A 16,222-nucleotide genomic window follows, 5' to 3' on the forward strand; every position below is an offset into this window, starting at 1 on the left:
TAGCTAGAGTAGAAACTCTTCTCTCCACCTTAGGAACTGTCTGCCATAAGTCCCGTGTGGTGGCAACTATTAGAAAACATTCTTCTAAAAAATAGGAGGGGAAGAGAACGGCACACCTGGTCTATCCCATTCCTTATGAAAAATTTTAGTAAACCTCTTTAGGTATTGGAAAAACATAAGTACACACCGGCACTGCATATTATTTATCCAGTCTACACAATTTCTCTGGCACTGCGATTGTACACATTCATTCAGAGCAGCTAAAGCCTCCCTGAGCAACAAGTGGAGGTTCTCAAGCATAAATTTTAAATGTAGAAATATCAGAATCAGGTTAAATCATCTTCCCTGAGTCACAAATATCACCCACAGACTAAGCATATTGTGAGGTAGTATCAGACATGGTTCTTAAAGCGTCTGTATGCTCTGTATCTACCCCCAGAGCTGTTTTGCTTTCCTTTAATTTCAGGTAGTCTGACTAATACTGCTGCCAGTGTATTATACACAACCTTTGCCATGTCTTGTAAAATAAACGCTATGGGCGCCATTGATATACTTGGCGCCATTTGAGCGTGAGTCCCTGGAGCGGGAGTCAAAGGGTCTGACACGTGGGGAGAGTTAGTCGGCATAACTTCCCCCTCGACAGAATCCTCTGGTAAAATAAACGCTATGGGTGCCCTTGATGTACTTGGCGCCATTTGAGCGTGAGTCCCTAAAGCGGGAGTCAAAGGGTCTGACACGTGGGGAGAGTTAGTCGGCATAACTTCCCCCTCGACAGAATCCTCTGGTGATAATGTTTTTAAATACAAAAAATGATCTTTATTGTTTAACATGAAATCAGTACATCTGGTACACATTCTAAAATGGGGTTCCACCATGGCTTTAAACATAATAAACACAGAGCCTCCTCTATGTTAGACATGTTAGAACTAATAAAGAGACTAGTAAGCTTGGAAAACACTTAAAATCAAGTTAACAAGCAAATATAACAAACGTTACTGTGCCTTTAAGAGAAACAAATTTTGTCAAAATTTGAAAAACAGTGAAAAAAGGCAGTAAATCAAACGAAATTTTTACAGTACATGTAATAAGTTAACAGAGCATTGCACCCACTTGCAAATGGATGATTAACCCCTTAATGCAAAAAACAGATAAAAAAAAAAAAAACGACATTTTTTTAAACAGACACAACAAAACTGCCACAGCTGAGCTGTGGATTACCTTTCCCTATAACTGTTTCTATGCAAAATTTAAGCCAGCCATGTGGAAAAATTAGGCCCCAATAAGTTTTATCACCAAACATATGTTAAAAAATGATTAAACATGCCAGCAAACGTTTTAAAACACATTCTTATAAGAGTATGTATGTCTATTAATAAGCCTGATCCAGTCGCTATCACTGCATTTAAGGCTTTACTTACATTACTTCGGTATCAGCAGTATTTTCTTAGTCAATTCCATTCCTTAGAAAAATATATTACTGCACATACCTTAGCATATATCTCTATCAATCAGCCTGGTACCAGTCGCTTTCACTGCATTTAAAGGCTGTACTTACATTACTTCGGTATCAGCAGTATTTTCTTAGTCAATTCCATTCCTTAGAAAAATATTTTACTGCACATACCTTATTTGCAGGAAAACCTGCACGCCATTCCCCCTCTGAAGTACCTTACTCCTCAGAATGTGTGAGAACAGCAACTGGATCTTAGTTACGTCTGCTAAGATCATAGAAAAAACGCAGGCAGATTCTTCTTCCAAATACTGCCTGAGATAAACAGCACACTCCGGTGCCATTTAAAAATAACAAACTTTTGATTGAAGAAATAAACTAAGTATAAAAAACCACAGACTCTCACGACCTCCTATCTATGTTGAGACTTGCAAGAGAATGACTGGGAATGGCAGTTAGGGGAGGAGCTATATAGCAGCTTTGCTGTGGGTGGACTCTTGCAACTTCCTGTTGGGAAGGAGAATATATCCCATAAGTAATGGATGATCCGTGGACTGGATACACTTAACAAGAGAAATGAGGATGTCATCCAAATAGGCAATAACGGTACGATTAAGAAGGTCACTGAAGACATCATTAACAAAGACTTAAAAGATAGCAGGGACATTGCACAACCCAAAAGGCATTACTAAATATTCATAATGCCCTGATCTCGTGTTGAAGGCAGTTTTCCACTCATGTCCTGGGAAGATTCGAATACGATTGTATTTCCCACGAAGATCGAGTTTTGTAAAGTAGCAGGCATCCTGGAGTGAATCATATAACTCTGTGATCAAAGGAATAGAATACCGGTTCTTGATAGTGATCTTGTTCAAGGTTCTGTAATCAATACAGGGTCTTAAGACGCCATCCATTTTACTGACAAAAAAGAAGCCAGCCCCAGCAGGACAGGAGGAAGAACAGATTTATGGCTAAGTTCTCTTGGATATACTCCTCCATGGCCTTAGTTTCAGCCTTGGAAAGTGGGTAAGTTTTCCCTTTAGGAAGGGGGGCTCGAGAAAGAAAATCTAGCCTAGTCGTAAGGGCGGTAAGGCGGTAGCACATCAGCTGCCTTCTTTTCAAAAACGTCCGCAAATTCTGCATACACTGAGGGAAGAGTAGACAAGGTTTGAAGAGTGGCTACAGGGGTGGGATGCAAAGGAATAACCTTAGCCAGACAGGAACGGAAACAGGATTTACTCAAGGAGGCTAGCTGTCCCTTAGTCCAATCAAATTGAGGATTGTGTTTGTGTAGCCAGGGAAGACCAAGGATAACTGGTTGTGCAGGAAAATTAATGACGTTGAATTGTAACTGTTCAGAGTGTAAGACTCCCACGGTCAAAGTTAGGGGTGCTGATTCAAAGTTAATTAAACCTGAACCAAGGGATGTGCCATCCAGAGTGGTGATTTTGAAACATTGCTTTTTCTGGAGAAGAGGCAAGCCTGCAAGAATCATAAAACGGTGATCAAGGAAGTTTCCAGCCTCCCCGGAATCCACAAAGGCCTAAGCGTGAACAGAGTTCTGGAGAAAAGTAAGGGTAACGGGTACCAGGATCCACAGAGAGTGAGGGGAATTGGTAATGGCCATGCTTAGAGGTACCCCACTCTTATCCTCTAAGCTTTGGCTTTTCCCGGCAGGAGATCACAATTCTTGAGTTGATGAGAGCTAGAACCACAATAAAAGCATAAGCGTAACCTTCTTGTTCTTCGTCTTTCAGACTCAGAGGATTTAAGGAGAGAAAGATCCATAGGTTCCTCTTCAGGAACAGCAGAGGATGCTGAAGGGGTGAAGGATTGTCTAGTAGCTAGTTGAGTAGGGGGGCGAGAAGGATAGGGTCTGCGTGTTCTCTCTCTCAGCTTGTCGCTCTTGGAAGCAAGAATCCAGACTGATACAAAGTGAGACAAATTCATCCAGAGTAGATGGAATGTCACAATAAGGGAGTTCATCCTTAATGCGATCGTGTATGCCTCTCCGGAATGCCGCCTTAAGAGCACTGCCATCCCAACTGGTCTCATGTGCCAAGGTGCGGAATTCAATGGCATATGGTGCCACTGACCTATTATTCTGGTGGAGATCCAAGAGGGAGAATTCTGCAGCAGAGGTGCTACCAGAGGTCTCGAATACAGAAGACAGTGCAGAAATGAAGGAGTAAGCATAATTCAATAGCTGAGCACTCTGTTCCAGAAGGGGAGAGACCCAGGCTAGAGTCTTGTCCTTTAATAAAGAAACAACACAGGTGATCCTTGCCTGATGAGACTGGAAGGTTTGAGGATCATTGCGGAAATGCAGTCTGCACTGGTTGAGAGAGCCCCTACAATCGGTTGTGCCATCGTATTTAGCAGGTAATGGTATCGGGGGTAAATTGCTAGAAGCAGAGGAAGGAACTGTGGCACTAGTAGCAGGGGTAGGTTGTGGGGCAACAGGAGTAGAGGTTTTGTTTGCAACAAGAGAGAAAAGCATGGCAGTAATGGTCTCCAGACTTTGCAGATCCATGGTGTGGGTTCCCAGCATTTGTCCCTGTAATGAGACTGCTCTTGCTACCTCATTTGGATCCATGGCTCAAGTATAATGTAATGTTTGTGGAATATTTCCCTATCAGACCAATCCTGGCCAGTAGTCTTCTTATCCCGGCATCAGGTGGAAAGATAAGGAAATATCCCAGAATGAGAAATGAGGTAAACAGTACTCATAGTACACAAAGCAATCGTTCACGGTACCAAGGGGTTAAGCAGAGAATGGTCAGAGACAAGCAGAGTTCAGCAACAATAGGCAATCAAGAAGTAACTAAGCAGTTCAGGGGTTAAGCAGGAGAGTAGTCGGTGACAAGCAGAGTTCTGGCAACAAACAGGCAATCCAATAGTAACCAAGCAGGGATCAATACCAGGCAGACAGTCCAATCCTTCACAGTAGCAAGGGGTCAAGCAGAGCATGGTCAGAGACAAGCAGAGTTCAGCAACAATAGGCAATCGAGAAGTAACACAGCAGTTCAGGGGTTAAGCAGGAGAGTAGTCGGTGACAAGCAGAGTTCTGGCAACAAACAGGCAATCCAATAGTAACCCAGCAGTTCAGGAGTTAAGCAGGAGAGTAGTCAGGGACAAGCAGAGTTCTGGCAACAAACAAGCAATCCAATAGTACACAGCAGTTCCGAGGTTAAAGCATCCAAGGAGCACAAGATAGAATTACACTTGGGCAGTGTAGTAAGTAAAAGGGGTTACTTACATAGGCGCAGATTTGCGCCAAGGAAGATCCACAGGTGTAATCAGTGGGGCATCCAGAGAGAGACAGCGTGCGGCGATGACGTCATCGTCGCACGCCCACAACCACCACCGCGTCCATGGCAACGGCCATGGTTACAGACGGAGCGGCGTGAAAGGACTGAATGTGAGGAGTGAAAAAAGATCTGAGTCAAGTGTGACTCCAAGATATTGGGCATGTGGGGTGATGGAGTTATCGACAGTTATAGAAAAATGGGGGTGGAGATTTTAGAAAAAGGGGGGAAAATAAGGTGCTCAATTTTGGAGAGATTTAGCTTGAGGTAGTGAGAGGACATTCAAGATGAGATATGAGAGAGTCAGTTACATGGTTAGCACTGAAGGAGATAGGTCTGGTGCAGAGAGGTAGATTTGGTGATATTGAAACTCGTGGGACTTTATTAAGAAACCTAATGATGACGTGAAGATTGAGAAGAGAAGGGGACCGAGGACAGAGCCTTATTATATACCTGTATAATACTTCTAAAATAACTGTAAGATTCTTACAAATATAGCCACAAAAAAGTGCTGCCCCTCCCAATCTGTCGCCCTAGTCAAGTGCCTTGTTTGCCTAGGCCAAAATACACCCCTGTTCTGGTTACATACAAATCACCTACTCAGACTTGCAAATGGACAGGGGATGCATTGTAAAAAAAAAAGGGATGGTAATTTAGGACCTTTGTCTTCTGCTCGACTCATTTTTATCATCCAGGTAATACTGCTGCAAGCCAGAAATGAATGTCAAACAATATACATAACCTGGTTATACTATAGCATAAAATATCTGTGCCTAGCTGAAGTTTTGTGATAATTTCAAATTATTCTAAGTTGCATTTAAATGAACATGTTTAAACATGTGGAGGTTTTCTTAGACGTGATTGATTTAAAGTCTAGAAATTGTACTTTTTGTCCTGCAGTACAGGTTCCCCTGCATTCATAATGAGGCTAACATATATTATGTGAAATATATGTACTTCATATATTGTTATATGCTTGTGAAACTTTTAGCACTTCTTAACTTAAGTTACACCTTCTTCTGCTAGAGTTGTGTCAAGAAAGCCTACAGATTCATTGGGAAGATAGTGCTGCAATAATTTGCCAACAAACATCCTGGGAACATTGTTTGTACATGCACAACTTTAAAAAACAGATGATCTATTAACAACCAATTCAGCATAATATTGAAGGAAAATTAAAATATTAAAAAAAATGTGTGCATCTAAAAGAGACAATTAAAGGGACATAAAAATGTAGTGAGAATATGCTAGAATTTAAGAGCATTTTCTTATTGCACTTGTTGATTGAATTTAAGTTTAACCGCTTATATGGTCAGCTTCACAACAGCAATGTACTACAATGGTCTGGATCTAAACACAACCACTGACAAGAGGGATATGTACATAGCCATCAATCACCAGCCACCATGACTTTAACTATGGGTTTAACCCCTTTTGTAGGTTAAATACATAGAGAATGTTATTATTGAACTATTGCTTGTATGTAACGAACACATTAAAGCATTTCCTTTTTGGTTAGTTGGTGCATATTAAGGATTGTGTGAACTCTGAAGGATAAAGGGATATAAAATGCCTTTAGTATGTTAGGGCTGTACAGACCCTTTTACAGCGTATGCATGTGGCACAAATAAAATGTTTGGGGGTTTTTTAGCATTAAAGGGGCGTAATACTCATATGCTAAATAACTTGAAACTGATGCAGTATAACTGTAAAAAGCTGACAAGGAAATATCACCTGAGCATCTCTATGTAAAAAAAAAAAAAGGAAGATATTTGACCTCAAAATTTCTTCAGCTCCAGAATAAGTGGTGTGTAAACAGTTATACTTGAGCTGCTGTCCAGCTGAGAGTTCAAAAGAAAAAAAATAAAATAAACAATAGCCAATCAGCATCAGCAGTGCTGAGGTAATGCTTTGCCTTTGCTGTGATCTCTTGAGATTTCATAGAACTTAAAATGGATAGGAAAATTACATGACTGTGCCTGCACAATCTCTATCTTGTCCTGGGACAAGCATCCTGATTGGCTGCTTAAAGTCTCTTTACAGTGAGGTGTGAGTATTTAGGAAATTTGAGGTAAAATATCTTCCTTTTTTACATAGAGATGTTCAGGTGATATTTTCTAGTCAGCTTTTTACAGCTATGCTACATCGGTTTCAAGTGCTTCAACTATCAGTACATAACATTTATCTATCAAAATAATAATTTCTGCAATTCATATGCTTCTATGATCTATCATTAATAAGGAAATTATTAACTTTTTTTAATTTGCTTCTTTCTTAGAACACATCAGAGCCACTTGATGGGCCACTGTCAAGTTCAACAGATAAGGAGCAAACAAAGCCAAGTATGCTGAGCGTACAGATCACTCCTGTGGATTACCTGCTTGGCGTAGCTGATCTTACTGGAGAGCTTATGCGCTTGTGCATAGGTAGCGTTGGAAACGGTGACATAGACACTCCCTTTGAACTGAGCCAGTTCTTACGGGAGATCTTCGACGGATTCTCTTATATTGGAAATACTGGGCCCTATGAAATTTCAAGGAAACTGCACACACTGAAGCAAAGCTTAGCTAAAGTCGAGAATGCCTGTTATACTTTAAAAGTTAGAGGGTCAGAGATTCCCAAGCATATGCTTGCAGATTTATTTTCCTCCAAAAGTGAACTGATTGAACACGACGATGGCATTTCTTAAGGAGTTTGTTCTTGACTGAAAGTATGACAGGGCTGCCAGTGGGTTCATTTCTACTTTATTATATATTTTAAAAAATATAACACGGTCTTGTTTGTATTGCTTATACACAATGATCACTTTCAGTAATATTGATGTATACCTTTGGCTGTACTTTATTTTAACTATAGTATTTCATATTGTACAGAACTGCAAATGACCTGTTTTGCTTTAAATGCAGTTATCAACGTAAAATATACTTATCAGTTGTTGGCTGTGTTTCCACATTTCCAAAGTTTGTTTTTTTTTCTCCAGAAATTAAAGGAAATAAAGTTAAGTGTCATTCGTTACTATAAGTTTTACGTAATTATTTTGACAGAAGAGTAGAAAAGAAAAAAAAATCTCAAATAAATTTAATACTTTGATTTAACAAGCAACATGCAGGTTTTCTGAATGTTACAAATGAATGAAGCTGACACATTTATTACTATTAGGCTCATTGTTGTAAAACAATTGCAGTATTGTGATAATCACTAGAGACGTACATTCAGCCGTTTCGTTCACTGCCAAATGCGGAAGTAAGAGGCTGCCCCAGGAAATCTAACTGTAAAAATTGCATGGAAAAAAAATCAAGATTATTAGCATATTATATAATTTCCCATGTAATTATTATATTTATTCAAACAATTAAAGTAATCAGGCAATTCTTATAGGTCTTTGGAGTAGGCCAAGCCAGTCTTATCTTATTTTGCATTAAAGGCTATTGGGAAAACCTATCCTCACGATTACAAATGATGGACATTATGTACATATACAATAGGAGCAACCTAATAAAAATATTTGCAGTTGAAAATAAGTATATACTCATTTAGGCACAGTACTATAAAAGTAAAAAAATTCTGTGTCCATGACAAATCTGTCTTTTTTGAAGACTGCTACTTAAGCCATTTTTGTTACAAAAAAAGAAAAAGCATTTTCAAATGTATCTTTTTTTTTTGTAGTATTATTATTGTTTTAGCAATATCATATTCAAAACACTGTAAAAACATTATTACATATGTACAAATGCAAATATGCAAGGAATTTTTTTAAATTCAAAATAAATTAAATTCACATATTCATCTATTTATTCCTAAAATTAAATCCCTTTTAAAGGGATAGTCTAGTCAAAAATATATGTTCATGATTTAAATAGAGCATGCAATTTTAAGCAACTTTTTAATTTACTCCTATTATATATTTCTCCTGTTAAGTGTAGTCAGTCCACGGGTCATCCATTACTTATGGGATTATAACTCCTCCCTAACAGGAAGTGCAAGAGGATCACCCAAGCAGAGCTGCTATATAGCTCCTCCCCTCTACGTCATATCCAGTCATTCTCTTGCACCTAACTAAAGATAGGACGCGTGAGAGGACTGTGGTGTGTTAAACTTAGTTTTTATTTCTTCAATCAAAAGTTTGTTATTTTAAACGGCACCGGAGTGTGTTGTTTGTTCTCAGGCAGCATTAGAAGAAGAATCTGCCTGAGTTTTTCTATGATCTTAGCGGTCGTAACTAAGATCCACTTGCTGTTCTCGGCCATTCTGAGGAGTGAGGTAACTTCAGAACAGGGGATAGCATGCAGGGCCCACCTGCAAGGAGGTATGTGCAGTAAATTATTTTCTAAGGAATGGAATTGACTGAGAAAATACTGCTAATACCGATGTAATGTAAGTGCAGCCTTAAATGCAGTAGTAGCGACTGGTATCAGGCCGATATGTATGTATGTATACTCTGAGGTATTTCTGGGGAATGGAATTTCACTAAGAAAATACTGTCAATATTAAAGTAATATTTGAGCCTGCACTGCAGTGAAAGCGACTAGCAGCAGGCTTATTAATAACACTTCATAATTTTCAATTTTAAAACGTTTACTGGCATGTTAATCGTTTTTTCTGAGGTACTTGGTGATAAAACTTTATGGGCGTGATTTTTACCACATGGCTGTCGTTTTTTTCTGCATAAAAACAGTTTACTGAGCTTCCCCACTGTTGTAATATGAGTGGGAGGGGCCTATTTTAGCGCTTTATTGCGCAGTAAAAATTTAGTCACAGTCTTCCTATTTCTTCCTCCATGATCCAGGACGTCTCTACAGAGCCCAGGGGTCTCCAAAACTAGTTTTGAGGGAGGTAATCAGTCACAGCAGACCTGTGACAGTGTGTTTGACTGTGATAAAAACGTTTATTATTTCAACTGTTATCCGTTTTGGGTATTAAGGGGTTAATCATCCTTTTGCTGGTGGGTGCAATCCTCTGCTAACTTTATACATTTTCTGTTAAAATTTGGTTGTTTTAACATATTTGGTTCATTGTTAATTCAACTGTGTCACATTTTTATGTTTCTTAAAGGCGCAGTAGCGTTTTTTATATAGCTTGTAAATTTATTTAAAAGTTTTTTCCAAGCTTGCTAGTGTTATTGCTAGTCTGTTTAAACATGTCTGACACAGATGAATCTGTTTGTTCACTATGTTTAAAGGCCAATGTGGAGCCCAATAGAAATTTGTGCACTCAATGTATAGATGTTACTTTGAATAAAAGTCAAACTTTATATGTTAAAAAAATATCACCAGACAACGAGGGGGAAGTTATGCCGACTAACTCTCCTCACGTGTCAGTACCTTCGCCTCCCGCTCAGGAGGTGCGTGATATTGTGGCGCCAAGTACATCAGGGCGGCCCATACAAATCACTTTGCAAGACATGGCTAATGTTATGACTGAAGTACTATCTAAATTGCCAGAATTAAGAGGTAAACGCGATCACTCTGGGGTAAGAACAGAGTGCGCTGATAATAGTAGAGCCATGTCTGATACTGCGTCACAATTTGCAGAACATGAGGACGGAGAGCTTCATTCTGTGGGTGACGGATCTGATCCAAGTAAACTGGATTCAGAGATTTCAAATTTTAAATTTAAGCTTGAGAACCTCCGTGTATTACTAGGGGACGTATTAGCGGCTCTGAATGATTGTAACACGGTTGCAATTCCAGAGAAAGTATGTAGGCTGGATAAATATTTTGCGGTACCGGCGTGTACTGACGTTTTTCCTATACCTAAAAGGCTTACAGAAATTGTTAACAAGGAGTGGGATAGACCCGGTGTGCCCTTTTCACCCCCTCCTATATTTAGAAAAATGTTTCCAATAGACGCCACCACACGGGACCTATGGCAGACGGTCCCTAAGGTGGAGGGAGCAGTTTCTACTCTGGCTAAGCGCACCACTATCCCAGTGGAGGATAGCTGTGCTTTTTCAGATCCAATGGATAAAAAGTTGGAGGGTTACCTTAAGAAAATGTTTGTTCAGCAAGGTTTTATATTACAACCCCTTGCATGCATCGCGCCTGTCACTGCTGCGGCGGCATTTTGGTTTGAGTCTCTGGAAGAGACCCTTAGCACAGCTCCATTGGATGAGATTATGAACAAGCTTAAAGCCCTTAAGCTAGCTAATTCATTTATTTCTGATACCGTAGTACACTTAACCAAACTTACGGCTAAGAACTCCGGATTCGCCATTCAAGTGCGCAGAGCGCTGTGGCTTAAATCCTGGTCAGCTGATGTGACTTCTAAATCTAAATTGCTTAATATTCCTTTCAAAGGGCAGACATTATTCGGGCCCGGCTTGAAAGAAATTATCGCTGACATTACTGGAGGTAAGGGCCATGCCCTGCCTCAAGACAGGGCCAAACCAAAGGCTAAACAGTCTAATTTTCATGCCTTTCGTAACTTCAAGGCAGGAGCAGCATCAACTTCCTCCGCTCCAAGACAGGAAGGAACTGTTGCTCGCTACAGATAGGGCTGGAAACCTAACCAGTCCTGGAACAAGGGCAAGCAGGACAGAAAACCTGCTGCTGCCCCTAAGACAGCATGAAGTGAGGGCCCCCAATCCGGAAACGGATATAGTGGGGGGCAGACTTTCTCTCTTTGCCCAGGCTTGGGCAAGAGATGTCCAGGATCCCTGGGCGTTGGAAATCATATCTCAGGGATATCTTCTGGACTTCAAAGCTTCTCCTCCACAAGGGAGATTTCATCTTTCAAGGTTATCAGCAAACCAGATAAAGAAAGAGGCGTTTCTACGCTGTGTAAAAGACCTCTTACTAATGGGAGTGATCCACCCAGTTCCGCGGTCGGAACACGGGCAAGGATTCTATTCAAATCTGTTTGTGGTTCCCAAAAAAAGAGGGAACCTTCAGACCAATCTTGGACTTAAAGATACTAAACAAATTCCTAAGAGTTCCATCGTTCAAAATGGAAACTATTCGAACCATCTTACCCATGATCCAAGAGGGTCAGTACATGACCACAGTGGATTTAAAGGATGCCTACCTTCACATACCGATTCACAAGGATCATTACCGGTATCTAAGATTTGCCTTTCTAAACAGGCATTACCAGTTTGTAGCTCTTCCCTTCGGGTTAGCTACGGCTCCAAGAATCTTTACAAAGGTTCTGGGCTCTCTTCTGGCGGTACTAAGACCGCGAGGCATAGCGGTAGCTCCGTACCTAGACGACATTCTGATACAAGCGTCAAGTTTCCAAACTGCCAAGTCTCATACAGAGTTAGTTCTGGCATTTCTAAGGTCGCATGGGTGGAAGGTGAACGTAGAAAAGAGTTCTCTATTGCCACTCACAAGAGTTCCCTTTCTAGGGACTCTTACGGCTAGATTTGGAGTTTGGCGGTAAAAGGGCTGTTAACGCTCCGCGGGTTTTTTTCTGGCCGCACCATAAATTTAACTCTGGTATCGAGAGTTCAAACAAATGCTGCGTTAGGCTCCAAAAAAGGAGCGTAGAGCATTTTTACCGCAAATACAACTCTCGATACCAGAGTTGCTTACGGACGCGGCCGGCCTCAAAAACGTGCTCGTGCACGATTCTCCCATAGGAAACAATGGGGCTGTTTGAGCTGAAAAAAAACCTAACACCTGCAAAAAAGCAGCGTTCAGCTCCTAACGCAGCCCCATTGTTTCCTATGGGGAAACACTTCCTACGTCTGCACCTAACACTCTAACATGTACCCCGAGTCTAAACACCCCTAGCCTTACACTTATTAACCCCTAATCTGCCGCCCCCGCTATCGCTGACCCCTGCATTACACTTTTAACCCCTAATCTGCCGCTCCGTAAACCGCCGCCACCTACGTTATCCCTATGTACCCCTAATCTGCTGCCCTAACATCGCCGACCCCTATGTTATATTTATTAACCCCTAATCTGCCCCCCACAACGTCGCCGACACCTACCTACACTTATTAACCCCTAATCTGCCGAGCGGACCTGAGCGCTACTATAATAAAGTTATTAACCCCTAATCCGCCTCACTAACCCTATCATAAATAGTATTAACCCCTAATCTGCCCTCCCTAACATCGCCGACACCTACCTTCAATTATTAACCCCTAATCTGCCGACCGGAGCTCACCGCTATTCTAATAAATGTATTAACCCCTAAAGCTAAGTCTAACCCTAACACTAACACCCCCCTAAGTTAAATATAATTTTTATCTAACGAAATAAATTAATTCTTATTAAATAAATGATTCCTATTTAAAGCTAAATACTTACCTTATAAATTACATTTATATTATAGCTATTTTAGGATTAATATTTATTTTACAGGTAACTTTGTATTTATTTTAACCAGGTACAATAGCTATTAAATAGTTAAGAACTATTTAATAGTTACCTAGTTAAAATAATTACAAATTTACCTGTAAAATAAATCCTAACCTAAGTTATAATTAAACCTAACACTACCCTATCAATAAAATAATTAAATAAACTACCTACAATTACCTACAATTAACCTAACACTACACTATCAATAAATTAATTAAACACAATTGCTACAAATAAATACAATTAAATAAACTATCTAAAGTACAAAAAATAAAAAAGAACTAAGTTACAGAAAATAAAAAAATATTTACAAACATAAGAAAAATATTACAACAATTTTAAACTAATTACACCTACTCTAAGCCCCCTAATAAAATAACAAAGACCCCCAAAATAAAAATTCCCTACCCTATTCTAAAATACAAAAATTACAAGCTCTTTTACCTTACCAGCCCTGAACAGGGCCCTTTGCGGGGCATGCCCCAAGAATTTCAGCTCTTTTGCCTGTAAAAAAAAACATACAATACCCCCCCCCAACATTACAACCCACCACCCACATACCCCTAATCTAACCCAAACCCCCCTTAAATAAACCTAACACTAAGCCCCTGATGATCTTCCTACCTTGTCTTCACCATGCCAGGTTCACCGATCCGTCCTGGCTCCAAGATCTTCATCCAACCCAAGCGGGGGTTGGCGATCCATAATCCGGTGCTCCAAAGTCTTCCTCCTATCCGGCAAGAAGAGGACATCCGGACCGGCAAACATCTTCTCCAAGCGGCATCTTCTATGTTCTTCCATCCGATGACGACCGGCTCCATCTTGAAGACCTCCAGCGCGGATCCATCCTCTTCTTCCGACGACTAGACGACGAATGACGGTTCCTTTAAGGGACGTCATCCAAGATGGCGTCCCTCGAATTCCGATTGGCTGATAGGATTCTATCAGCCAATCGGAATTAAGGTAGGAATTTTCTGATTGGCTGATGGAATCAGCCAATCAGAATCAAGTTCAATCCGATTGGCTGATCCAATCAGCCAATCAGATTGAGCTCGCATTGTATTGGCTGATCGGAACAGCCAATAGAATGCGAGCTCAATCTGATTGGCTGATTGGATCAGCCAATCGGATTGAACTTGATTCTGATTGGCTGATTCCATCAGCCAATCAGAAAATTCCTACCTTAATTCCGATTGGCTGATAGAATCCTATCAGCCAATCGGAATTCGAGGGACGCCATCTTGGATGACGTCCCTTAAAGGAACCGTCATTCGTCGTCTAGTCGTCGGAAGAAGAGGATGGATCCGCGCTGGAGGTCTTCAAGATGGAGCCGGTCGTCATCGGATGGAAGAACATAGAAGATGCCGCTTGGAGAAGATGTTTGCCGGTCCGGATGTCCTCTTCTTGCCGGATAGGAGGAAGACTTTGGACCCTCTTCTGGACTTCTTCAGTGGATGTCTAGCCCCCGCTTGGGTTGGATGAAGATATCGGAGCCAGGACCGATCGGTGATACCTGGATGGTGAAGACAAGGTAGGAAGATCTTCAGGGGCTTAGTGTTAGGTTTATTTAAGGGGGGGTTTGGGTTAGATTAGGGGTATGTGGGTGGTGGGTTGTAATGTTGGGGGGGGGGTATTGTATGTTTTTTTTTACAGGCAAAAGAGCTGAAATTCTTGGGGCATGCCCCGCAAAGGGCCCTGTTCAGGGCTGGTAAGGTAAAAGAGCTTGTAATTTTTGTATTTTAGAATAGGGTAGGGAATTTTTTATTTTGGGGGTCTTTGTTATTTTATTAGGGGGCTTAGAGTAGGTGTAATTAGTTTAAAATTGTTGTAATATTTTTCTTATGTTTGTAAATATTTTTTTATTTTCTGTAACTTAGTTCTTTTTTATTTTTTGTACTTTAGATAGTTTATTTAATTGTATTTATTTGTAGCAATTGTGTTTAATTAATTTATTGATAGTGTAGTGTTAGGTTAATTGTAGGTAATTGTAGGTAGTTTATTTAATTATTTTATTGATAGGGTAGTGTTAGGTTTAATTATAACTTAGGTTAGGATTTATTTTACAGGTAAATTTGTAATTATTTTAACTAGGTAACTATTAAATAGTTCTTAACTATTTAATAGCTATTGTACCTGGTTAAAATAAATACAAAGTTACCTGTAAAATAAATATTAATCCTAAAATAGCTATAATATAAATGTAATTTATAAGGTAAGTATTTAGCTTTAAATAGGAATCATTTATTTAATAAGAATTAATTTATTTCGTTAGATAAAAATTATATTTAACTTAGGGGGGTGTTAGGGTTAGACTTAGCTTTAGGGGTTAATACATTTATTAGAATAGCGGTGAGCTCCGGTCGGCAGATTAGGGGTTAATAATTGAAGGTAGGTGTCGGCGATGTTAGGGAGGGCAGATTAGGGGTTAATACTATTTATGATAGGGTTAGTGAGGCGGATTAGGGGTTAATAACTTTATTATAGTAGCGCTCAGGTCCGCTCGGCAGATTAGGGGTTAATAAGTGTAGGTAGGTGTCGGCGACGTTGTGGGGGGCAGATTAGGGGTTAATAAATATAACATAGGGGTCGGCGATGTTAGGGGCAGAAGATTAGGGGTACATAGGGATAACGTAGGTGGCGGCGATTTGCGGTCGGAAGATTAGGGGTTAATTATTTTAAGTAGCTTGCGGCGACGTTGTGTGGGGCAAGTTAGGGGTTAATAAATATAATATAGGGGTCGGCGGGGTTAGGGGCAGCAGATTAGGGGTACATAAGTATAACGTAGGTGGCGGTCGGCAGATTAGGGGTTAAAAATTTTAATCGAGTGGCGGCGATGTGGGGGGAGCTCGGTTTAGGGGTACATAGGTAGTTTATGGGTGTTAGTGTACTTTAGGGTACAGTAGTTAAGAGCTTTATGAACCGGCGTTAGCCAGAAAGCTCTTAACTCCTGCTTTTTTCAGGCGGCTGGAATCTTGTCGTTAGAGCTCTAACGCTCACTGCAGAAACGACTCTAAATACCAGCGTTAGAAAGATCCCATTGAAAAGATAGGCTACGCAAATGGCGTAGGGGGATCTGCGGTATGGAAAAGTCGCGGCTGTAAAGTGAGCGTTAGACCCTTTAATCACTGACTCCAAATACCAGCGGGCGGCCA

The 16,222-nt window shown here is 40.4% G+C and overlaps 1 protein-coding gene across 1 annotated transcript in view; it reads left to right on the top strand.

Moving 5' to 3' along the window:
- TSNAX (translin associated factor X) overlaps positions 1 to 7,773 on the top strand; it is a 125,905-nt gene extending 118,132 nt beyond the window's left edge. The window contains exon 6 of the mRNA XM_053711110.1: positions 7,037 to 7,773. Within this exon, the coding sequence (XP_053567085.1) occupies positions 7,037 to 7,447 (411 nt within the window). The 3' untranslated portion in view covers positions 7,448 to 7,773. The remainder of the gene's footprint in view (positions 1 to 7,036) is intronic.
- Positions 7,774 to 16,222: the final 8,449 nt, after the last annotated feature.

The sequence above is a fragment of the Bombina bombina genome, chromosome 4 (assembly GCF_027579735.1).
Source record: "Bombina bombina isolate aBomBom1 chromosome 4, aBomBom1.pri, whole genome shotgun sequence".
In the NCBI taxonomy this organism is placed as follows: Eukaryota; Metazoa; Chordata; class Amphibia; order Anura; family Bombinatoridae; genus Bombina; species Bombina bombina.